The sequence below is a fragment of the Acipenser ruthenus genome, chromosome 1, assembly GCF_902713425.1.
Source record: "Acipenser ruthenus chromosome 1, fAciRut3.2 maternal haplotype, whole genome shotgun sequence".
Classification (NCBI taxonomy): domain Eukaryota; kingdom Metazoa; phylum Chordata; class Actinopteri; order Acipenseriformes; family Acipenseridae; genus Acipenser; species Acipenser ruthenus.
Genome location: NC_081189.1, coordinates 33,877,192 through 33,903,510, shown reverse-complemented (window position 1 = coordinate 33,903,510; position 26,319 = coordinate 33,877,192). Strand labels below are relative to the sequence as shown.

General features: G+C 38.1%; 2 protein-coding genes across 3 annotated transcripts in view; one reads left to right on the top strand and one right to left on the bottom strand.

Moving 5' to 3' along the window:
* LOC117421166 (phospholipid phosphatase 1) overlaps nucleotides 1-21,454 on the top strand; it is a 47,593-nt gene extending 26,139 nt beyond the window's left edge. For both annotated transcript variants that reach the window (XM_034035201.3, XM_034035202.3), the window contains exons 4-6: nucleotides 5,086-5,143; nucleotides 20,080-20,256; nucleotides 20,917-21,454. In XM_034035201.3, coding sequence (XP_033891092.3) covers nucleotides 5,086-5,143; nucleotides 20,080-20,256; nucleotides 20,917-21,042 — 361 coding nt within the window. In that variant the 3' untranslated portion in view covers nucleotides 21,043-21,454. The remainder of the gene's footprint in view (nucleotides 1-5,085; nucleotides 5,144-20,079; nucleotides 20,257-20,916) is intronic.
* Nucleotides 21,332-26,319, bottom strand: part of LOC131737120 (exosome RNA helicase MTR4) — a 53,236-nt gene continuing 48,248 nt past the window's right edge. The window contains exons 24-27 of the mRNA XM_059024048.1: nucleotides 25,298-25,354; nucleotides 24,678-24,840; nucleotides 21,986-22,090; nucleotides 21,332-21,623 (exon numbers count right to left, since the gene is read on the bottom strand). Coding sequence (XP_058880031.1) covers nucleotides 21,571-21,623; nucleotides 21,986-22,090; nucleotides 24,678-24,840; nucleotides 25,298-25,354 — 378 coding nt within the window. The 3' untranslated portion in view covers nucleotides 21,332-21,570. The remainder of the gene's footprint in view (nucleotides 21,624-21,985; nucleotides 22,091-24,677; nucleotides 24,841-25,297; nucleotides 25,355-26,319) is intronic.

The window sequence follows — 26,319 nt, the reverse complement described above, 5'->3', positions numbered from 1 at the left end:
GATTGTATTTCAGATTGCACCCTTGTGTAGCCTACATCAGACACTACTGAAGCGCCAGGGCTGGATTTCTCTTCAACAGTCTGCCTGTCATATACTGTAGCAGGATGTGACTGAATGTACATTTTAATGGGTTTTAGGCTACTTGGCATTGTTTTTGCAGCGCAAGCTCACTAATAGGTCAGACAGATATTGATTCACGACAGGATTCATTTGAAAAAGTCTTCAGTCCCTTTTTACTCATTAGATTTGACTGCACTGGCATTATAGCTGCATTTTTATTTATTCATCTCAATTTGGACCAAATTGGATAAAACGCTAAGCTTTAATGGAGGGACGTGACAAATAGTTTGTCTGACATTTATTATCCTAGGTGAAGGATTTGTTTGGGTTTATTTAGTCTTTAACTGAAAGACGCTTTCCCTCAGTCAGGATCTTTTTATAAATTTACCGGAAATGTGCTCTCGTTTTGCCAGTCAAATTCAATTGTATATGTTTGAGGGCTAAAGAAATTAGAGGTCAAACAAGAGAAGAAGGAAGCCAAAGGATGTAGGCCCCGGTCTATTAGAAATAATATAGAGAAGCCTAATGTCATTTTAACATAAACTACAGCCATGGTATTCTGGCATCTGCAGACAATACCTTACACAACAGTAGTATTTTTTGATGGTGAATTTTCGTTACGTGGATTTACTTCAAATGCAAACTAATTGTAATTTGACATTCGTCAAATGGTATGTAAAGCCCGACTAGCCATTTAGCTTTTTTTTTTTTTTTTTTTTTTTTTTTTTTTTAAAAAGGTGGCAGGCCAAACAGTGTTTTAGTGTGTATCATTGCACTGTGCTCCAGTGCTGGGAGTTCAAGTCCCACTTGTAGACTTAAAGGGAAACCAAACCCTACCGGAACTTCAGCTACTCACTGAAATCACTGCTTCCAAAGCCTTTGCTGTTCACTGATTTGGCTTTTGACTCAGTTAATGGAGCTCTGTTCAGCAGCTCGAGCAGCAGCATCTTGCTTCTTTCCCTGGCGTAGTGCCTGCAACAACAGATTGTTTTAATATATTAATGGTCCCTATCATCTGCTGGTGCTGCCACTGGTTTTGAATTTCCACAGTTGCCTGGGTGATTTATGAAGAGGGGTGTGGATTTAGTTACCACACCTACCCAACACTGAATACCTGTGTGGTCCATTCCCTAAATACAATGAAACTATGTTTTTCTAAATTTCCAAATGTTGTTTGTGTGAGTGCACCTCAATCCTAAACTAAACCCCATCCTGCCATTCAGTCGTGTTTCACTTGTGTTCTTTAGAATACAGCGACCATCTCACTTACCTAAAGAACTACAGTGATGCAATACATGGCTCATTGTTACCACCAAAACCCAATATCTTTTAAACAACATTGTAAGTTTGATAGAAGTTCTTGTTTTTCTTTCCCCGATCATTTCCTTTGCTGCAGGTATAGGATCCCACTCGACTCCACATAGTTTCCTTTGGTCACCAGACGTGATTTGTTATGAGCAACGCAATACCATAGCAACATGACCATACACGGGAGACACTGACAAAAAATTACTGTCGTAATGGCTTTCTAAACAACTTGGGGTAAAGAAATCTTACAAAGCTAAAGGGTCATATACTGGATATGGTAGAAAAATATATATTTCTTTCAGGCATAGGCCTTTATTTTACATTTTTGATCAGATTATAGAAGGCTGTCTTTTTGCAGTTGCATGTTCAGTTGAAAGCCATGTGCTGATTCATACGTCCCATTAGCTGACACTGCAAATCAGGAAGCTTAGAACAAGAGCTATTCATAGAGCTATACATGAAGTGCATACATTTCATTTTGGAAACCAGCCACCTAGGCTAGTTATATCTGAGAGATAATCTGTTTTGTTGGGCAAGGTGCTTGTGTCTGAAAGCATGTTTATTTAAGAGTGGATTTTAAATCATTGCATTACCTGTCACCAGCATAGCAGGCTATTTGCAATTTTTTTGCTGTATATTTAATTTCCCTGACTTTTACTTAAGTGAATAAAAACCGTCTGCAACACTCTGGTTCCTGTTTGTCCTGTACAGCAGGTTTTGACACCTGTCCCTTACAAACTTTCTGTGCTGCATTCATCATTTGCTGAAACATCGACTTGACTTTTTGTTTTTTATTTGAAGTATTGCCTTAGAATGTATGATGAGTCTTTACAGTTATTGATGAATGTTTCTTTTTTTTTTTAACACAGTTCTAGATTGTGCCATAGTTGCAAACAATTGCAGTCTAGTGACACAACTCAATTAATTGAAAAGTAAAACTGACAATTAAAAGTAGTCTGTCTAGCAAAAGAGACCTAATGAATTGCCAGTTTAATATCTGGAACCTGCAATCACGAAAATGCTGGAGATAATATGGTACTAGAATGTTTATCCTCCAATTGAAGTGAAAATGAAGTCTAGACAACAAAATGATATTCCGCAACGTGACGAGGGACTTGTGAGAAAGTTGTGCTAATGAGAGGCAGTAATATATTTTCACCTTAAAAGGACATGATTCTTTTTCCACATAGCAATATTTAAAAACAGTGTATTCCACTCTTTCTGACTTTAATAAAGTGCAGATCGTTACTTTATCTGTGAAAATGTTTATCAGATTCCTTTTCTGATGGTTTCTTCAACAGTCCAGTTTTGTTTTTGGACCTTATCCTTAAGTAACCCATGACTGTGAGCACATCGTAAATAGCCAATTATCATAGAAAAAGAAAATACAAACTGTGTGCTGGTGATAAAAAGGGTTGTGTTTACTGTATAGTTGCTCCACTTCTTCTTATTAACTTAGGATCCTAAAACAGAAACATCTGTCTGCAGGATACATTTCCACCAAGATTTATAACACAGCTCAGTCCTTGTCTGGAATGAATTTATCTAGGCCATAGCTAAAGGCACACATAATCATCTTGGAGTGTGTTTCATTGAAATAAAGAAATGTCAGCTTGCTTTATCGCTTGATTCTGTAATTTGATGCATTTGTAGGTGTTTTCGAGTTGAATAACTGAGCGTGCACAGGTTTTGTGTACAGTACACGTTGAAAGATTGTTGCACGGTACTTGCCCAGTGATGAGCCACTAAATCCAAAGCTACTTTTTCTGTTGAATGTATATTATGATGCCATGGTATTGGATGTGATTGATTCACTCACAAGGGGGGTATATTGCAGTTCATTGAACATCCCATTGGAATTACCTAACCGCTCCTATATAATAGTATTTTACTCCTGCCATTTGTGAACGTGGTTTATTTGTGACATGTTAAAGGAGAAATAGGGAAGGTTTAAAATCATTTTTCTTACCTTTTGTTAGCAAAAGTTTCACTGCTGGCCCTTTTTCTTGTGTTGAAAATCTGTTAGTTCTTTGACTATTTTATACTTACATTTTGAAAATGGAGGAATTTCAAAGAAAAAGCTGTTGCTCCCTGTAGCAAATAATCTTCAACACAAGAAAAGCGGGAGAAGTGATAATGCTGCTAATAAGAGCAACAGGTACTGTAAGAACTGATTTCAAAACCTTGGTTAGTGCTTCTTTAAGAAAAAAAAATGTGTTGCTGCTGTATCAAACTGAAAAAAACATATAACCCTCTATAAAGAATATTAGTATTGTATCTTTATCTCACCCCACCAGTGCTGTTCACCTGAATCTGATCTTGAGCACAATTTACTGTGACACACCCTTTTGTGATTTAAATAGATGTTTAACAAAGTACAAACCACGACAATACTGCTTTGAGTAACTCTGTTTAGATTTCCCTTTCTCCTGCTGTAGCAGACAGTATCCATATTAAGAGTTCAGTGAAGGGGGCCTCACACATTTAAAATGGCGCTGCTCCAGTATGAAGAACAGAGCCCCATTTACTCTTTTGACAGTGTATTTGGCACAGCTGTTAAAGCAGTAACACATGTAATGTCACACACTTTGAGTGATACAGGCTTGCATTAAAGTACACAGCTCTTGATTTAAGGAGATTCATGTTCCATTCTCTTCAGAGCACAAGAAACGTGTTAATCAATAATTAATCTGTAACAGATGATGAAAGGAGTTAGCAGTAATCTCGTTTATTGCATAGAACCATATTTGATAAGGTTTGACAGCGCACAGCATAATACATCTAATCCCTTTTTAAATTAAAGTATTTATTATTTTAGAGTAGAAAAAGAATCGCTGAAATGGTTAAATAATTCCATAAAATCTTCATGCACTTCAATTCGCTGTACAAGTTTCGCACTCCCATGGTTTAAACTGTCATTAGCAGCTTTTCCTATTGACAGACATGCTTTGCAGCCAGTAAACTGCTTTGAACCCCAAGGCGCTGGTGACATTAACGAAGTGTAACACTAGTGCTATAACATGTTCTTTTTAAAACTGCCCATTTCAATACTGCATATAGTGAATAGAAGTATGACGCAACAGGTACTATTTATGGAATTGTTTTGTTAGCTTTATCATGGCTTATGTCTGGCTGTAACCTTTAGTTAGGCAACAGTGTAATGATTGATTCTGGCTGATATTGTATATCAGGAAAGTCTTGTTCAGATGTTTTTATAAAGACTTTGATCTTCAAATATACATGTCATTGAGATTTTTGAGATATTGGAATCACTGGACAGAATCCAATGCCAGCTGTTCTCTGTTGTCAGTGTACATGTAAACAAGACTTTGTAGTGCAGGGATCATATTGCCTCTATGGCCACAAACTTCCTAATACATGTCATAAAGCTTACAGTTGTATTATTTTTGTTTACCATACCTGTTTAAAATATTGTACAGCAAATATTTTTAAAGCTATTGACTGGTGTTTGCACAGCCAATTTTCCAAAGCTTTGTCCTGAAATAACTTCTACTTCCAAAACAGTTAGTTTCTGAGGCCTTTTAAACAAGGTTGGCTTCCCCTGCTCTATACTATAGTATAGTATGAGTAACAGAAAAACATAAAACAACATTTGCTATTTACATAAACACAAGCCTTTCAAATCAGGTCGTCCCTTCCAGGGTAGTGTTAAGATGTGCCTGAATGCTAATGTTCATCTTCGCTTTTGTATTTCAGGCTCTCCTTCTACTCGGGACATTCCTCCTTCTCAATGTACTGCATGGTGTTCCTAGCAGTAAGTATATCCTGTCCTTTTATTTTATGGCATGTACCGATGCACAGGTTTTTGTGTGTGTGTGTGTGTGTGTGTGTGTGTGTGTGTGTGTGTGTGTGTGAGTGTGTGTGTGTGTGTGTGAGAGAGAGAGAGAGAGAGAGAGAGAGAGAGAGAGAGAGAGAGAGAGAGAGAGAGAGAGAGAGAGAGAGAGAGAGAGAGAGAGAGAGAGAGAGAGAGAGAGAGAGAGAGAGAGAGAGAGAGACTCAATCTTTCTCTACATGTGTGCCTGTGTAGTAAGGTAAATATCAGGAGACAGACAAATTATTTTATTCTAAATATAAAGGTTTTTGAATTTGAGTGGTACGTATGGGACACTGTCGGCCTTTAAGGCACAGTACTGTTTTGTTTAGATTCGAAAGCCTTAATCTCTCACTTATCTACTGCTGAAGTAGATTTAATGTTCAGTCATATGTTTAAACTAGTATTTAAACGTCATCAATTATGTAGGTGTAATATGACTTCACATCATGTCTGTTTGCTTGAAAATGACTTTAACTAAACAGGGCTTGTTTAGTCTTGCTAATTTGGTTTATCTAATTGAACATTGCAAGAGCTGAATTTCAAACTAGACAGAGACAGACAATATCATCGTCATCATCTCCCAAACATGATCTGGCACACAGTCCTGTTGGGGTTGCTGTCTTGATCACTTGTGTCAAGTTAAACTGCCAGTTTCTGTAATTTTGTAAGCATGGAATGTTACACTGATAACAGCATCAGATCACAAAAGTGAATTTGTGCTTAGATTGGCCAGTATGTGTGTTTTATTAAAAACAGAATCACAATACTGTGTAGTGCTTAGACAGTAGAAGGCAAAACTGCTAACAAAACACTCTCGTACTGTAAGGCACAGGGTTTCAATGTATAATAAAAAGGGGTATTATTTGAGCATCCAGGCTCCTGTTAAATCTGCTCTAAATTAGATAAATGAATCACCATAGTTGCTTGGTAGACCCACCATGGGTAACACATAATAGCCTACAGACTCACCTGAGACTTCTTACTATTAAAACTCATGTGATAAGCGTGATCAGTTGAGATTTGGAGGAGGCCTGTCTTCTTAAACTCCCACCCCACGTGTGCTGTATACTGCACCTAGACAGGCCTAGTGCAGAAACCAAGGAGTTGGTGCTGGGCTGCTACTCATTTCTTACCCCGAATGTTCAGATGTGCACCTGGAATTAACTGTTCATAAGCAGTAGCAGGAGTTAACTTGTTCCAGCAGCTTCCCAGAAAATTAGAAGGGGGTTCCCCAGGAGATGGGCGTAAACCTAAAACAACGTTATGAGGTGGATACAACCGGAAAACGATAATACACATATGTCCCTTTTGAAATGTTCGTTGTGGTTGTGGGTTTTAAACTACAAATAACTTTAATTAGGTGAATCACACTGGTGTCATTCTTTGTCAGAAAATGTCAAATGTGTGTCTGCTCTTGACAATAAAGGAGTTTGTATGGGCTGAAGCTGCCGACACAACGTTATTTTCTTTGTCGCATTGTTTTGCCGGCAGCTTAAATATACATTCTGTATAAACAGAGCAGCTGTGGCGCCCTCCTTTTAGCACCGACAAAGGCTGAATGAAGGAATCTCTATGAGGGGAAACAGTTTTCCGGTGGATTTCAATCCTGTTATTGTCAGAAGTCTTGAGCAAAATGCATACAGTCAGCTTTTATTAAAGTTGCAATAACACTGAAATCTGATTTCAATTACAATACAACAAAAAGTATTATACATTTTTATGTAGTGTGCATTATTGAAAATACAGTTGTAAGTGAACTTTTTAAAAGTATACATTTTAGTAGTATGCAAACAGTAAATTACAGCATATGCATGTGCAGTACTGTACTTTTAAACCGTTCAAGCCACCCTGAACTGCATTTGAAATCTGCATGTCTCAGCTGCTATGCTAATTTCTCAGATATGTGTTTTACAGTGGTCCCAGACACAGGCACATTCTGATCATGGGCTTTTTTTAAACCACAAAAGCAAGGCATCCTCGACATCAGGGTATTGAGCAAATCGGAAACGCCAACGACTTGCATCCAGTGTTTGTTGTTTATAGGCCTGCATTATTGTATCCAGTTTTATATATATATATATGTGTGTGTGTGTGTGTGTATATATATATATATATATATATATATATATATATATATATAATATATATATATATATACAGACATGCTCAAATTTGTTGGTACGCCTCCACAAAAAACGAAGAATGCACAGTTTTCTCTGAAATAACTTGAAACTGACAAAAGTAATTGGCATCCACCATTGTTTATTCCATATTTACTAGAAATCAGAAATCAGCTTTTGATTTTTTATTCAACATAATATTGTAAATAAGAAAACAAATGAAAATGGCATGGACAAAAATGATGGGACCGCTAACCTAATATTTTGTTGCACAACCTTTAGAGGCAATCACTGCAATCAAACATTTTCTGTAGCTCTCAATGAGACTTCTGCACCTGTTAACAGGTAGTTTGGCCCACTCTTCCTGAGCAAACTGCTCCAGCTGTCTCAGGTTTGATGGGTGCCTTCTCCAGACTGCAAGTTTCAGCTCTTTCCATAGATGTTCGATAGGATTCAGATCAGGACTCATAGAAGGCCACTTCAGAATAGTCCAATGTTTTGTTCTTATCCATTCTTGGGTGCTTTTAGCTGTGTGTTTTGGGTCATTATCCTGTTGGAGGACCCATGACCTGCGACTGAGACAGAGCTTTCTGACACTGGGCAGTACGTTTCGCTCCAGAATGCCTTGATAGTCTTGAGATTTCATTGTGCTCTGCACAGATTCAAGGCACCCTGTGCCAGGCGCAGCAAAGCAGCCCCAAAACATAACCGAGCCTCCTCCATGTTTCACTGTAGGTATGGTGTTCTTTTCTTTGAAAGCTTCATTTTTTCGTCTGTGAACATAGAGCTGATGTGACTTGCCAAAAAGCTCCAGTTTTGACTCATCTGTCCAAAGGACATTCTCCCAGAAGGATTGTGGCTTGTCAATATGCATTTTAGCAAATTCCATTCTGGCTTTTTGATGATTTTCTTTCAAAAGTGGAGTCCTCCTGGGTCTTCTTCCATGGAGCCCACTTTCGCTCAAAAAGCGACGGATGGTGTGATCAGAAACTGACATACCTTCACCTTGGAGTTCAGCTTGTATCTCTTTGGCAGTTATCCTTGGTTCTTTTTCTACCATTCACACTATCCTTCTGTTCAATCTGGGGTTGATTTTCCTCTTGCGGCCGCGCCCAGGGAGGTTGGCTACAGTTCCATGGACCTTAAACTTCTTAATAATATTTGCAACTGTTGTCACAGGAACATCAAGCTGCTTGGAGATGGTCTTGTAGCCTTTACCTTTACCGTGCTTATCTATTATTTTCTTTCTGATCTCCTCAGACAACTCTCTCCTTTGCTTTCTCTGGTCCATGTTCAATATGGTGCACACAATGATACCAAACAGCACAGTGACTACTTTTCTCCATTTAAATAGGCTGAATGATTGATTACAAGATTGGAGACATGTGTGATACTAATTAAAGAAACTAATTAGTTTGAAATATCACTATAATCCAATTATTTATTATCTTTTCTAAGGGGTACCAACAAATGTGTCCAGGCCATTTTAGAATATCTTTGTAGAATAAGCAATAATTCATCTCTTTTCACAGCTTCTTTGCTTTATTCTATGACATACCAAAGGCATGCAAGTATACATGATAAAATAGCTTTTAATTTCATCACTTTTCAGGAGGAATGAAGCATTATTTCAATGAGCTGTAAGGGTACCAACAAATTTGAGCACGTCTGTATATATAATATATATATATATATATATATATATATATATATATATATATATATATATATATATATATATATATAATATATATATATACATATGTGTATATATATATATATATATATATATGTGTGTGTATGTATGTATGTATGTATGTATATATGTGTATATATATATATGTATATATATGTGTGTGTGTGTGTGTGTGTGTGTGTGTTGTCCATAAATTCAAACATAATCCTGAGACAAAAACAATCAGAAACTAAGTCAAGTAGATCAAAGAATTTACTTTAAAAAAAGTACTCAGTGTTCTGCAATGCTTTGAATGGACAGTGTCGAGATTCAAGGTAAAAGGCAGCTTTGCCAGACTCTGCTGTTTCTGGCAGCCTATCGCACAGTAAATAAATGACATTATGACAGAAATAAAACCAATAATGCAAATAATAAACTAAGTCATGCCATTATATTTCTGTATACATTTCAAAGAAAATTAAATAAAAAAGGCACATTAATTTAGCCCCTGCAGTAAACTATTGCAGCAATAGAAAATTAGAAAAAATGAAATGTGTATCAAACCATAAATATGTCGAGCATATAGGACAGTGCTGCCCAAACACGGTCCTGGAGAGCCCCCTCCTTATCCAGTAAGTTTTGTAGGTCACCCTAAATCGCTAATTTCTAAAGACTGGGAACACATGGAAGTTATTGATCAATTAAGCAAATAAAAGAAACAAGAACCAGGGGTCACAAATGGAGATTAGATAAAGGGGCATTCAGAACAGAAAATAGGAGGCACTTTTTTACACAGAGAATTGTGAGGGTCTGGAACCAACTCCCCAGTAATGTTGTTGAAGCTGACACCCTGGGATCCTTCAAGAAGCTGCTTGATGATATTCTGGAATCAGTAAGCTACTAACAACCAAATGAGCAAGATGGACTGAATGGCCTCCTCTCGTTTGTAAACTTTCTTATGTTTAATTAAGGGAACTCTGGCCATTGGGCCAGTTTACATGCTGGGAAAATGTCATGACTTGTTTACTGTTATGACTTATTTAAGGTGGTACAGTTTGGATTACAATTTTAGTTAGTTTTGGTTTATGTTTAGTTTATGTTTGAATACAAATGTAATACATTATACAAAAATCAAATACAACATGAAGTTTCAAAGCAGGAATTGTTAAATTAAACAAACCAAAATTATCTAAAATTATAATATAGCCGTACCACCTTAAATAAGTCATGACAGTAGACAGATAAGTCATGACATTTTCCCAGCATGTAATCCAGGCCATTGACGGCTGAAAAGGGTAGTTCATTTTTTGTGCCAAATTGTCTCTAAATGACTTCATTTAATAAATCACCTGCTTAATTGATCACAATGAAATTGTTCCAGGTGTTAAGAAATTGATGATTAAATGTTACCTATAAAACCAGCTGGATAGGGGCTCTCCAGGACCTGGTTTGGGCAGCACTGATCTAGAAGTTTTCCATAACATGCGCTTATGGAATAAATACTGCCCAACGGCATTCCTGTCTCGAGCGAACGTCAGCCTAGTTTAGTACCCATTATGTAACATACTTACATTTTTACAATAAACGTAACAAGCCATTGATAACTGTTATCTTGTCAGACATGTAATGGAAAAACTGTGTGAATTTCAGAAGCCCGTTGACAAGGAAGCATTTAGTCAAATCAATTCCAAAAACCTCAGAAATGACATGCCCTTGTTTGATGTTAGGTGGAGGTTAAATAACACAGTCGACGAGTCACCGTAGACTTTATGTTGGCAATAATTGGCTCCTTGTTTGCAGTCTTTGTAAAAGGCTGGGCATCAAGATTGAAGCACCCACTCAGCTCCTGTGCATGTGATTCCTCTGTGGTAGCTGACTCTGCACCGTTTGCAAGCACTATATTAGTAGCAGGCAGACTGACAAATCAATAAGCATTCAACTTGGAGCACCAAAAGATCAAACCATTGCAGCTTGCAACATTGTGCCTCGTAATCAAATGTGCAATTGCCATAGGTAAATCAATATATGAATCACTTCTGCCATATGACCTTTACTCAATGACATTGTTAGGCTATTGGATATATTGGCTAATGTTGTCACAGTACTGTTGCTTTGGAACAGCGCTGTTGCTAATCCATGTTTAGAGACATTGATTATTTTGAATAGGGAGTGTCTTACAGTAAATGGAAAGTTTTAATGTTCGGTGCCTCAAGAAGCCAATGCTGGATCCCCTCAGGTTTTTGATCCTGCTGTATGTTAATTCAGAACAACAATGATTTAAATGAACCACTGCCATCTAGATCAGATGTTTCCATTAGCCTTTTTTCTCCTCTCTCTATTAATGAAATTTCAGTTTTTACTTCTGAACTTGACAGGTTAATAAGCCGCAAAGCATGCATAGTTAGTGGGGTAAACACATTTTGTTTTTGTTCTCCAACAATGGTCTATTATATAAACCAGTGGGTTTGTTTTCTTCGGGCATTCGTTAAATTATAACTGCCAATCCAATGAAAAAGTCAAGAGACACTAAAACAATTTTGCTCTTAGAAGTTCCATGTGGTAACTGGTGATGTTACAGTAGAATTAGTATATTTTTAAATAACCTGTGTCTGCGTTACATTCTTCCATAGGTTATCCCCTGTGTACTTTTGTGAAGGTTCATTGTTTAAATTGTTCAAAGGTAGTTTTAGCTCTGAAAACCTGCTTGTCATCTTATACTTGTAACATTTCACAGTACATGCAACATTAACTGTTACTCCCATCTCTTATGACACTTTCACTGGTTACGACAGGACTGACTTATGTTATAAGGTAAGGTCTGGCATAAAACATTGAATAATTTAATAAGCTGCAGTGTTTATAATTACAAAATGTGGACTCAGAGTTACCTTTATTCTGTTATAAACCCAAACAGTCATAACCCCACAGCTGATAGAATACTATCTGGAACCCTTATCCTAGATTGAGTTCATTGTGAAAATATAGGATTCAGTACTCCAATACAAGCCTGCTACTTTCTTCAAACCATAGAACTGTTCATGCCACAAGTAAGGAGTGCTGCTACTGTAGGCCTGAAACAAGCTTTCAATCAATCAATCAATCAATCAATCAATCAATATTTATTTTATATAGCGCCTTTCATAGTGGACCACCATCACAAAGCGCTTTATAAGATAGTGAGGAACAATGCATAATACATTAAATACAGTGAAATACAGGGTATTGTACATTAAATACAAACATTAAGAAAAAAAACCCTGACATTTCAAAGGGTATTCACATAGTAAACATGCATTCTAAATACATGTGCATTTGCAGGATAGGCAGAACTATTCTGGAGGACTGCATTAGGAAATTCCTGTTAATGTGTTTTTGCCTTCTATGCCATTCCACATTTGGTAGAAATGTCATGGATTACCCCAGCCTCAAACACTTATAGACTCACAGCATGGGTGGATTGGGGGCATAAAACATGTTTTCAAAGTGTTTTCCTGTGGAAGAAAGAATTCTTTATTGTTTAAAATATTTTTGTATTGTTCAATGAATGCTAATTTAACGAATGGTCCCAGCAGTATGGCTGTTTTTAAGCTTGTGAAATCAAAGGAAACCAGCTTGCAGTTTTTCCTGCAAACAGACATTTGTTTTTTGAAGTGCTGTTGTATATATTTTACTGCCACGCAATAATTGGGTAATAGCCTAGGAAATCACAGGGGATTGCAATGTTCCAAAAACAGACCAGATACACTGAAGAAATTGGCCTTGGCCTGAATCATTGTCAGATTGGATTACAGCAGCTAGTTACATAGATTATGGGAAACAATTTCTGCTTTTAGCACATAAGGTTTCTATTATTTTTTATTTATTTATTTATTTTAACTGTACGTTCTGTGACCAGTTCTGAAGCCTACGTGAACTGTGGTTTGGAACCATCAATCTTTTATTATTTTTACTCTGTATGCAGATTTCTTTTTCAACATTGTGTAGTATATTCACCACCATCTGTGGGCTCTTAAGTAGTTGCAATTCAGTTTAGCTATTCTTTGGTAAAACCAATACAGTTAAAACGGAACAGATTGAGTATCGCCTGATAAAAAATTAAATAGGAGTTGAAAATCATAGGTATGACCAGATATACCTCTGTACCCTGATATGAAATAGTAAGTAGCTAGTTTCTTTTTTACAGTCCCCTTTTATAACGTTTGCAGTCATTCTGAGAGGTTATAATTGCAATTCCTGTACTCTGGTACTGTTTGTGTTATGGTGCTTTCACCTGAGTTCAGAAGCTGGGCTCCAGTTGTCTGCCATAGATGTACATGGGCTTGATCAGCGATGAGGTCTTTATAAAAGTAGGAGCCAGCGCCATCTAGTGACCGAAACACTTTATGCTGCTTATTTCTTTATTCTTCATAGTGAAATTAAATCTGATAGAAAACAAATTCATTCAACAATATAGTTGAATCAAGTAGTACAGTACTGCAATATTATATTGTTGATAACTTACTATTGTAGTGCCCTTGTCTTAGACTTACTCTTAACTATGGCCACAGTGAATGCCTGCAGACTGTTGACTGTTTTAAACAAAAGATGTGTTGTATCAATTACAAGTTGTGTGTGGAAGTGTGTAGTTGTGGTATAGAAAGGGAAGTGAATTGTATTTTATATTAACAAAGAGGATGTAAAAACGTATATATCAAAGCGAGTTCCAGTTATTTACTTTTGTAGAGAAAGCATAACCCTGGAAACAGATCTAGTAGCGGCGGTTGACATATATTGTATATGTCTTTATCTATCATCCTCTATTGAGTAACCAGTTATGAGGCAGTATGGTCATGTCTTCCTTGTGCCCCATACTGCCATTCAGAGCCTACAGTTCTTCCTTTCACCTACTCTAGAAATATTTACATTACTTAGCAACAGGCTAACCAAGATACTGTAGATGGTCACTAAGAGAACCTACCACCTATTGGGAATTGGGAGTTTTTATTGCTTAAAAAACTGAGCCCCTTTATGTACTGTTGACACCTATAAATTAAAAAATAAGTATTCAAATGTATAGAACAGGAATGCTAACGAGAAGCTATATAGATTATATATATATATATATATAATTATTTTTTACTAGTTTGAGTAAAGATCTAGAAAGGAAACTGCAGTACAATCCAGTTTTGATTAAAGACACAGGTTATTTCTCATGTTGATACCGCAGATATTTTTTTGTGTGTTGGTTCTGGCATCTTCCTGTGTTATGGAGTCCAGTAGCTGAAGGGTGTGTGCCCAGTGTGGAGCGAAGTGGTTTGTAGTGTGAGTTGGTTTTTGTTTATTGGTTTTTGGGATGCCACTGTCTAACAGGCTGAGTATCAGTTTGGCTTAAGATGACAAGGTTGCACAAATCAGGAGCCAACACCAAACATGTTGTCCTACAACCTCAGGCCACATTTGAGGCTGATTGGAAAGAGACTGTGTAGAAAACCACAGCCCTGTACATTCCATCCCTTCCAAGAGAAAACAAGAGTTGGCTTAACTGCTCAGTTTTGGTTGCCTAGCCCTGCTTCAATCTCCATTTTTGTTCTTTGTCTCTAACTTAGCGTAGCAAGATTCAATTAATCTAGCTCTCATTACAATAAAAAAAACTGTATAAGTCATCACAGCTGAATAATTATTATTATTATTTATTTCTTAGCAGACGCCCTTATCCAGGGCGACTTACAATCGCAAGCAAATACAAATACATTCAAGTGTTACAATATAAGTCATACAATAGAACAAGAAATACAATAATTCTCAAGTGTGACAAACCACAATTCAATAATACAGCAGATAATAGTGAAAGTTACATCAGGATATGATTAAGTAGTGATAGTTACATCAGGATATGATTAAGTACAAAATACTACAGATTAAACACTTGGGAGATTACAATATTCTGAGGTACAGGATTAAATGCAGTAAAATAGGGGGCAGATAAGAGCAAAATAAAGCATATTTAAATGAAGGGTGATAGTGTCCCAGGATACAACAGAGGAGTTCTACAGGTGCTGTTTGAAGAGGTGAGTCTTAAGGAGGCGCCGGAATGTGGTCAGGGACTGGGCAGTCCTGACATCTGTAGGAAGGTCGTTCCACCACTGCGGAGCAAGGGTGGAGAAGGAGCGGGCTCGGGAGGCAGGGGAGCGTAGCGGAGGTAGAGCCAGTCTTCTAGTGCAGGCGGAGCGGAGAGATCGAGTGGGGGTGTAGGGAGAGATGAGGGTCTGGAGGTAGCTGGGTGCAGTCTGATCAAGGCATCTGTAGGCTAGTACAAGAGTCTTGAACTGGATGCGAGCGGTGATCGGGAGCCAGTGGAGCGAGCGGAGTAGTGGAGTAGCGTGGGCGAAGCGAGGTAGAGAGAACACCAGGCGAGCAGCAGAGTTCTGGATGAGCTGGAGCGGACGGGTGGCGGACGCAGGGAGGCCAGCCAGGAGGGAGTTGCAGTAGTCTAGGCGGGAGAGTACCAGGGCCTGGACCAGGAGCTGGGTAGCATAGTTGGTGAGGAAGGGTCGGATTCTTCGGATGTTGCTCAGGAAGAATCTGCAAGTGCGTGCCAGAGTGGAGATGTGCTGGGAATAAGAGAGGCAGGGGTCCAGGGTGACTCCAAGGTTTTTAGCTGAGGAAGAGGGAGAGAGTGTGGTAGATTCCAGAGGAACAGAGATAGAGAGATCAGAGGAGGGGGAGGAGGAGGGAAAGAAAAGGAGGTCAGATTTAGAGAGGTTGAGTTTGAGGTGATGCGAGTGCATCCAGGAGGAAATAGCAGACAGACAGGTAGAGATACGGGAGGAGATGGTGGAGTCAGAGGTGGGGAAGGAGAGGAAAATCTGAGCATCATCAGCATAGAAATGGTATGAGAAACCATAGGATGCGATGAGGGGGCCCAGGGAGCGGGTGTAGAGAGAGAACAGGAGAGGACCCAAGACTGACCCTTGGGGGACTCCAGTCAAGAGAGGGTGAGGTGTGGAGGTTGCTCCACGCCAGGTTACCTGGTAAGTGCGGTTGGAGAGGTAGGAGGAGAACCAGGCCAGAGCAGTGCCAGAGATCCCCAGGTCAGCAAGAGATGATAGTAGAATAGAGTGATCAACAGTGTCAAAGGCAGCAGAGAGGTCGAGGAGAATTAGGACAGAGGAGAGAGAGGCAGCTCGGGCACACTTAAGTGAGTTGGTGACAGAGAGAAGGGCGGTTTCAGTGGAGTGAGCAGAGCGGAAGCCAGATTGGAGAGGGTCAAGCAGAGAGTGGTTGGACAGGAAAGCAGAGAGCTGGCGGTGTACAGTCCGCTCGAGGGTTTTGGAGAGGAAGGGTAGGAGGGAGACAGGACGGTAGCTCTGGAGGGAGGTGGGGTCGAGGGTAGGTTTTTTGAGGAGGGGAGTGATAGAGGCTTTTTTGAAGGCAGAGGGGAAGATGCCAGAAAGTAGAGAGGTGTTGAGGAGGGAGGAGATGAAGGGGAGTAGAGCAGGAGCAGCAGCTTGAAAGAGGTGAGTGGGGAGGGGGTCCAAGGCACACGTGGTGGGTTTGTGACCCTGGAGCAGGGAGGAGAGGTCAGAGTCTGAGAGGGGCAAGAAGGTGGAGAGGGAGGGCGAGTTAGTAGGGGATGTAATGGGTGTAGGGGTTGGAGCAGGAGGGGGTGCGGGGGAGGGAGAGGTGTTAACTATAACTATATACAGTGCCTATAGTAAGTATTCACCTCCCTTGGACGTTTTCACAGTTTGTTGTCTTACAACCTGAAATCTTGATGCATTTAAATGGCATTTTATTTCCTTTGATTTACACAACCTATTCAACACTTTGAAGAGGCAAGAGAATTTTTATTGTGAAACAACAGTTAATGAAAAATAAAAAAACTGAAATGTCTTGGTTAGATTAGTATTCACCCCTGAGTCAATACTTGGTAGAACCACCTTTGGCAGCAATTACAGATGTGAGTCTTTTGGGGTAAGTCTCTACCAGGTTTGCACATCTGGATTGTGCAATATTCGCCCATTCTTCTTGGCAAAATTGTTCAAGCTCTGTCAAGTTGGATGGGGATCGTTGGTGGACAGCAATCTTCAAGTCTTGCCACAGATTCTCAATCGGATTCAAGTCCGGGCTTTGACTGGGCCACTCTAGGACATTCACTTTCTTGTTTTTAAGCCACTCCAGTGTTGCTTTGGCTGTGTGCTTGGGGTCATTGTCCTGCTGAAAGGTGAATCTCCGTCTCCGTCCCAGTCTCAGGTCTTATGCAGACTGAAGCAGGTTTTCCTCAAGGATTTGCCTATATTTTGCTCCATCCATTTTGCCCTTTACCCTGACAAGCTTCCCAGTCCCTGCTCATGAAAAGCATCCCCATAGCATGATGCTGCCACCACCATGCTTCACAGTAGGGATGGGTGTCACCTGGGTGATGTGCTGGGTTTGCGCCAGACATAACGCTTTGCATTTATGCCAAATAGTTCAATTTTTGTTTCATCGGACCACAGAATCTTTTGCCACATCTTTTCAATCTTCCACATGCCTTTTTCCAAATTCCAAGCGGGATTTTACATGGGCTTTTTTCAGAAATGGCTTCCTTCTTGCCACTCTTCCATACAGGCCAGATTTGTGGAGTACCTGAGCTATTGTTGACACATGGACATTTTCTTCCAACTCAGCCATGGAACGCTGTAAGTCTTTTAGAGTTGACGTTGGGTTCTTGCTGGCTTGTCTGACCAATGCCCTTCTTACCCGGCTGCTCAGTTTGGGAGGACTGCCTGCTCTAAGCAGATTCTGGGTGGTGCCGTTTATCACTTCTTAACGATCGACTTGACTGTGCTCCAAGGGATATTCAATGCCTTTGAAATCTTTTTATACCCATCCCCTGATCTGTTCCTTTCCACAACTTTATCCCAGAGTTGTTTTGAAAGCTCCTTGGTCTTCATGGTAGTATCTTTGCATTAAATGCACGACCCAACTGTGGGATCTTACAGAGACAGGTGTATTTAATCTGAAATCATGTGAACCACCTTTATTGCAAACAGATGAAATCCATTTAACTTTAATGTGTGAATTACAAAGGCAATTGGTTGCACCTGAGATTATTTAGGAGTGTCATAGCAGAGGGGGTGAATACTTATCTAATGAAGACTTTTCAGGTTTTTATTTTTACATTGAAAGTGTTGAGTAGGTTGTGTAAATCAAAGGAAAAAAAACAATCCCATTTAAATGCATCAAGATTTCAGGTTGTAACACAACAAATTTGAAAACGTCCAAGGGGGGGTGAATACTTACTATAGGCACTGTATTCTATGACCTGACACAGTTGGATATTGTATGTTTAGTTCAGTAAATGTGTTATATATGTGAGTATAGATACAATCAAGACCACTGGGAGATAATGTAAGAATTAAATGGAGTGTGACATTGATGTGTTTAGGTGGGCTAATTGTATTTGAAGATATATTTGCTTTATTTCTTTTAGCAATTTTAAATGCTTTCATCCTCTGTAAATTGTATTCACACATGTTCTTAAAAGTCTATAGTAGTCCCTGCTTTTATATGTATAAATAGTATTTTAATAGAATTGTAATATAAACTAATATCAGCTGTTTTTTTAAGTTTAGTTACGCATTTTTTATTCTAAAGATTTGGTTAGGGAGTTTAGTAGCATGCTTCAGAGTTAAACAATTACCTACTGTAAAGTAAGTGTAGCTCTAAGAATGTACTTTTGGCAAGAGTATTGGATGGGCTTGAAACATCCAATTCTGTAACTAATATAATGATAAACAGTTTAATAGTTTTGTTTGAAAATACATAAATCATTTCATTGGGGCTGTTTTGTATTTGCTTGGCATTTCCGAATATGGACTCCCACTAACAAACAACTTAAAACAAATTCTCCAGCTGTGATGGCTGTGCATGTAAAAGTGCAAATGTGACAAATCAGAAAAACAGCTTGACTCCATCTGCTGTATCCTATACAATAACTATCTGGTTGTGTATTATCAACTTGCATCGTAAATAAAACTTGTGAAATAGTCCAGCTTGCCAAGAGAAAAAAAGCCTGCAACACTAGTTACAAAAAACAAGCAATTCACCCCCCCCCCCCCCAATTCCAACGTAAAAAACTCATACCAACAGTCAAGCATGGTGGTGGTAGTGTCATAGTTTGGGGACGCCTTGCCATTATTGAAGGAACCATGAATTATGCTCTGTATCGGAGAATGTCAGGTCATCCATCCGTGAGCTGGAGCTGAAGCTGAAGCGCAGCTGGGTCATGCAGCATAACAATGATGTGAAACATACAAGCAAGTCTACATCAGAATGGTTGAACAAGAAATTTAAAGTTTTGAAATGGCCTAGTCAAAGTCCAGACCTAAACCCCATTGAGATGTTGTGGCAGGACCTGAAACGAGCAGTTCATGCATGGAGGAGTGGGCCAAAATTCCTCCACGGCGCTGTGAGAGACTAATCAATAACTACAGGAAGCGTAACCAGTTATTGAGTCTAAGGGGGTGATTACTTTTTCACACGGGGGCATTGGGTGTTGCATAACTTTCTTTAATAAATAAATGAAATATGTATCAAATTTGTATTATTTGTTCACTCAGGGTCCCTTTTGTTTAATTAGGTTTTGGTTGAAGATCTGATAACATTGTGTCAAAAATATGCAAAAATGCAGAAAATCAGACGGGGCAAATACTTTTTCATGGCACTGTATGTACAGCCCTCCACGGATTGTGGAAGCATCCCACCCAACAATGAAGGCCATGACACAAAGATGACTATGATATGGTTACCAAGCCTTGAATAAAGAAGTTTATGGGCGAGTCACCCATTAAGAGTTCTAGTTCTAGACTGTGGTGAGAAAGTTAAGTTTAAGTTAGTTTTGGGCAATAATCCACAAGTTTCTTAAAGCATACAAAAGTGTAAAACATTAAACATTTCTGTGTTTATTGTGAGAGTTTTTCAATTGTTGCAAATGTTCTAGATTAACAACATATGTAGAATTAGGAGTTTAACATATATTTATATTGGTTTTATTCATGAACTGCTAAAATAATTACTTGGTACCTTTTTGGGTGTTTTATCCCCTCCCCTCTTTTTAGCTTTATGTTCAAGCAAGACTTGTGGAAGACTGGGCTAGACTACTGCGTCCCACAATCCAGTTCTTCCTGGTTGCGGCATCCATCTACGTCGGCCTTTCTCGGGTTTCTGACTACAAGCACCACTGGAGTGATGTGCTGACCGGACTGATCCAGGGAGCGATTGTTGCAACACTGATTGTAAGTAATTAATCATCACTGTGCGTCATGTGTATGGAGGTGCTTACCTGTACTGATGTAGTTTATTAACTTCATTCAAACACCTACATGAGAAGTACCACACAGAGGATCAGGCTTCCTCTTGACAGAATTGTCAGTAGGACTAACATGTAAATTGGTGGGATAGAGTAGTCTGCCGCTTTTTCGATAGCTTATATCTCAAACTGTGAGATAGACTTCAAATTCTCGTTATGGAAAACTAATGTTTGATAATTCTGAAGGTCTAGTTCAATTGCAAGTAGCGTGCAAGTAAGCAAAAGGTTGTTTAATATTGTGTTTTCTTTTTGTTTAGTTAAAAAAAAAATATATTAAAATTACTGCAGAGTTTACATATTTTGGTCTACATATGATTAAACTTTAGTATAAAACTGTACTACTTTACTGTTTATCTTAGGGTAGACTTTTTGATAGATACATATTGGAGTGCAATTAAGAAATTCCATAAATTACATTACCAGCCTAGTAGAGATGGTGTTTATTTTGTGATCCAGTAGCCAATTACAATTCTGAAGTGGCTACCAGATTTGGATATGTACTAACTTGGTCAACCTGATGTGTGGCTGTTTATGATAGACTTGCCCCACATGTTTCAGCTTATGCTGTTTTCCCCCTCCCATCCAGGTGGTTTTTGTATCTGACTTCTTCAAGACACGCGTTACTGCCTTCCCCCAAAAAGAGGAGGACATTACCCACACAACTTTACAAGAAACTCCCACAAATGGAAATCACTACGGTAGTACTCACTAGGCAAGAAATGACTGATGTGGACACCCTGTGAATGTAACCCTGCTTCTTGTTTTTCTAAGAAGGTTTGTCTCGAGCCCAGAGAATGAATGGTCTGATTTATGACTGTTTGATTACCTATGTAAAATACTGCCTTGGCAGGACTGCTGCTGCTGCTATGTGACTTCCAAGCCCACTGTGTATATAGTATATCTCCATGTATCTCACAATACCGATATTATGTACATGTACTAGCAATGACACTTGTATATCCTTTTATATCTAATCATTATGAAAAGTGTTCCAAACAATATTCAAAATGCATTTTTTTTTGTTTATTAAAAATTGTGGTAAAAGCTTTTTATGTACAAATGTCTGTTTGAGCTTTGTGCTTCTTAACTGAAAAAAAAATAAAATAAACTAGTTCTGAACTAACTTTTTTCTGGTATCATTGATTTAAAAAAACAAACAAAAAAAGAAAACCCAAACAGTCCATAAATATGTAAATGCTTTCCCCCCCTAGCTTCTTGATTTCAGATAAAAGCAACATCTCTACAAATAAAGGCTGGCAGCAAACACAATGTCTCTCTTGATCTTTGTGATACCTGGGAGGAAAAAAAAATATACCTTTTAGAATTAATTTAATGAAATATTAAACTTTTCCTTGTAAAAACATCAAACTTTCACTGATCAGAACGGCTAAGTTCTGCATTATAACACCACAACAATCTTGACATACATCATTTTTTTTTTTTTTTTTACTTCTGTAAATGATTAGACTGTGTAGGAAAGGAAACCTGAGTAAAACCACTTCACCCCGCAAAGTACGTGTGCAATAGAACTGAATCAGAATTGTATCAAGTGAACACCACTTCCTTAACTACCTGAAATACCAGATCACAGTGGTTTCAAATAAGGCCTAGTGTAATTAATTTGGTTGGAAACAATAACAAACAAAACACTGTACCTTCTGCAAACTTGTTTTCCAGTTCAGTGTTTCCTATGGCCTTTGCAGCCTGACACATCTGTCTCAGCAGCTCCTCCAAGCGCCTCATACAACGAATGATGCTACCTGTGGGAACGTGAGGATAGTTTTAAACACATCTTTTCGGTTTTAAAAACTGAAAACCAATTGGACGTCAAACTTCTGAAAGAGCTGATAAACTGAACCCATCATAACTGGACTTGCATCCCTAATATAGTTCAGTTCCCTTTCTATATATGTATTTTTTTTTATTTTATTTTTTTAAACTACTGAATGTTTTACTTCCATTAAAACAGCACTTTAACTTATTTAACCAACTGCTTTCATCAACTAGACAGAAAATAAATGCACCCATTTACACACAATACAAAAGGGTCTTGACTGCCACTGTTGCCTCAATGTTTATAATTCGCAGTATACACACGATTAATTTATTATAGCATTATACTGTTCCAAAAAGCTGATCCCTGGTATCATTAGGCCTCTAACTATCAATGCACTACAGCACTACTCAATGTTTATTGTGCTTGAAGCCAAGTATTTTGTGCCATGTGAAACTGAACATACCTGAGAATTGTTCTTTCAAACACAATTTGCCAAGTCACATTAAGTTAAAATGTAATTATAAGATGAAAGGCTTTCCTGTTAAATCAGACATCCTCATAGCTGGTTCGATATGCTCAAATTATTTGTTTTAATTTTTTATCCAAACTAAATTCCCCATAAATCTTGGGAGTTGTGAATCTTTTATGCAATCAAATCACAAACAAACAAATATATCTGATATATATATATATTTCATCTAGTCCAGTGTTTCTCAAATGTAGTGCAGCTATTTACTACACACAGCCGTCTTGGGTGCCATTCCAGAGATTTTTCCTATAAAATGTATAACCCTGACCCCAGGAACCACGAAATAGGAGTGTATTATAAAGTGCCAACATGCTTTATAAAACCCATGACTAATGCAATTTTAGTAAAGACTTTTTGGTCCAAAGTTGTAAATCCTACAGCTACAGGAATAGTACCACAAAACATAAAGGCTCTTGTCGTACTTGATATAGGTAAACACAATCTTGAGAAACCAGCACTGTATCACTTTAAGACTCCTGAAAGTAGCACAAAAGGTTAAAGGCTACAGGCTTTGCTCCCTATAGAAAAAGGTATTGCGTATAATACTAGAGAGTCAGATCCTTTTTCTGTTTACTGTAATCCCATCACTTTGGGGAACACTACAGCAATTATTACTGACTGTAAATATCACCTAAGTAAGAACTAAATCAATTATAAAACCTTCTCTGGATGCAAAAAAACCTAATTTGTTCAGGTCAACTTTTGTAGAATAAATGAAAATCTCACAGCGTAAAAGCAAAAAATAAAATTAAAATTAAAATAAATAAAGAGCATTGACCTGCGTAAACAGATCAAGCTAAATGTCAGATTCCTGTCCAAATACTCTAACACCATTTCTATGTTGACGAGAACTATCTGCCTACTAAGTAAAACACACACACTGTTCCTGGAAGTTAGATTAGCAGCGCAGTAACATGATCTGCTCACTGCAATTGCCTTTCCTTTGCCAGCAAGCATCAGGACAAGTCCCAGATGGTAGCTAAAGAAATCAAAAACAGTTCCTGCACAATGGAACAGGAAAGCAAGGACAGAAATCTCAACAAAGCTAGTGCTAGAATCTAGCTTTTTTTTTAAATCAGCAAAGAGTTATAAACTATTATTTCAGTCTTAAATTAAAACAAAAGCAAATGGAGAAAAAACATGTTGGATTTAGATTTTTGATATATGTAAAGTAATGCAATTATATTACCCAATTTTGTCAACCCAACAGAGCATCACCAGGTATTACAGCTCAGTCAGTCAATTGCCTTTTCTATTCATTTAATGTTTCTTGAGATTTTCAAAAAGGGTATGCCTGGATACCATTCATGGGCGACAAGCTAATCACCTATTACACTGCAGAGAACCACTAAAGGAAAAACATTAAGAATCTTAAGAGCATGTGCAATTCAAAGACTTGCATGACCTATTGTAGGATAGGTGATCTCTGAAACATCATGGAGAGGTTATACTGTTGATATCAATTATAGCACTGCCTTGACCCATGTCTCATGAACTCTGTGCACCCCTTTTTTCTATTTACAAGAAAATGATTAATGGCTTGGCTTGTGTTGTATTACGGAATAATCTACAGAATTATATACACCCTGGAGTGTTAAACTAAACAGACAGACAGAGACAGAGAGAGAGAGAGAGAGAGAGAGAGAGAGAGAGAGAGAGAGAGAGAGAGAGAGAGAGAGAGAGAGAGAGAGACAGAGACAGAGACAGAGACAGAGACAGAGACAGAGACAGAGAGAGAGAGAGAGACAGAGAGAGAGAGAGAGACAGAGAGAGAGAAGAGAGAAAGAGAGAGAGAAGAGAGAAAGTGCCACAAGCTTAAATATTACCAACTTTAAAAATTCCTAACCATCAAAGATCAGTCAAAAGCTCTTTGGATGCTTTTTCACAGAACTGCCCAGAAGTGGATTATGGGTCATCAGGTAGCAACTTTAAAAGCAACAAAAGGGTTAAAACTGTACAGAAACTTGCATTACACCAACTTCACTGCAGGAGTCTTAAGCTGGGTAAATATACACCAACCCATTTCAGAAACTGTGATTACCTTCAAAAACATCTGTCATTTTGCAGATCTGAGAAAATGTGGATCCATTGGCCCATGTGTAGACCACATCCATCAAGTGGGGACGGAATGAATTGAGGTACATTTCTTCATCAATTTCGAGTTTAGCTTCTGCTGATACTTTGGCTATACGCTTAGCACATTCCTGAAAAAAGTTTTAGACATGGGGTTTTGAACGTTAATTAGAACAGCAAAACACTTTATATTGTGTGTTTTAAATACAAAGATAGACAACTTTCTATTTTGTTTGATTGACTTGATTAGTTTACTGTATATGTAACAATTGTAAGTCGTCCTGGATAAGGGCGTCTGCTAATAAATAAATAATAATAATAAAAACAAAACAACAACGTTTCCAGGTTTTAGTTCCAGTGCTGAAGTGTTTTCAGATTCACATGGAAATATGCTGTTTGCAATAGTTTTTGTATTTTAGTAAATATGTCACAATATTATTTAAAAGTTTCCATCTTTCAAGATGCACACAATACATACAGTTAAAGCAAACACTTCTGCTTTACCAACTATACTTCATTAAAAAAAAATATATATATATATAGATATTTTACACACACACACACGTTATTTCCAAAGTTCTGTTTTACCTGCATCTGTCGAAGAGGTCCTGCCAATTGTTCGGTCAGTTTCGGCATTTCACTGGCCTGAAAGAGAAACATTACCTTAATTCAAACAGAACTTTTACAGTTAGTAACATATAATTAATCATTATGACCTTAATCTTCTGTTTTGCTTTCTGGGGTCCAAGCCTTTTGTTCGTTATATCGAGGGGGTCGTTATAGCGAAAGGACAATCACAATGAATGATAAACCGTTGGTGTAAGTTAATGAAATGAGATTGTGAATACAAGTAGAATTACATGAACCTGTTAGTCTCATGTTTTAATTCGTTCATTATAATGAAGGGTGTTAGAGAGGGTGTACTGTATCTAGAATTTTATTTTGAAAAAACATTCAAAAGTCATCACAGCTATGGGGAGGAGCCAATGGTAGTAAGTAAGGGTAGAAGTATTAGGGGTTGATTTTACTAGTTTATCTATAGAAGCAAAAAGAAATCTAGGATTGTTTTTATTTCTTTCAATTAAATTGGAATAGTATGAAGATCTAGCACTGGCCAGAGCCTTCCTATATTTCACCTGATGACTTTTCCAAACCAAATAATGAACATGCAGTCTAGAATCTTTCCATCTACGGTCCAATTTACATCCCTCACATTTCTATTTTCGAGTGGCAACTTAAACCATGGCATTTTAACTGGTGCTACAAAATCAAAAATACTAGTCATTATAAGTGTTGACCAACTCATGCAGTGATACTGACTCAGTAGATAGAGGCGAGTTAAAAGCCTCACAAAACTTAACCAGAGTTGTTTAATTAACCGCCCGAGTTTTAATTGTACGTTCCAGGCTTTTAGTAGCTGATGGTAAAAAAATCCTCAAAAACAATGGCCAGATGATCAGAAATGGTAAAGTCAATAGTTAGGATCTTTTGAACAACTAAACCATGAGAAATTATGAACTCTATAGTGTGGCCATGGTTATGAGTAAGACCTTTCACATGCTGGACAAAATCTAAGGAATCCAGTAGCCTCAAATGCTGCACCTTTAAAA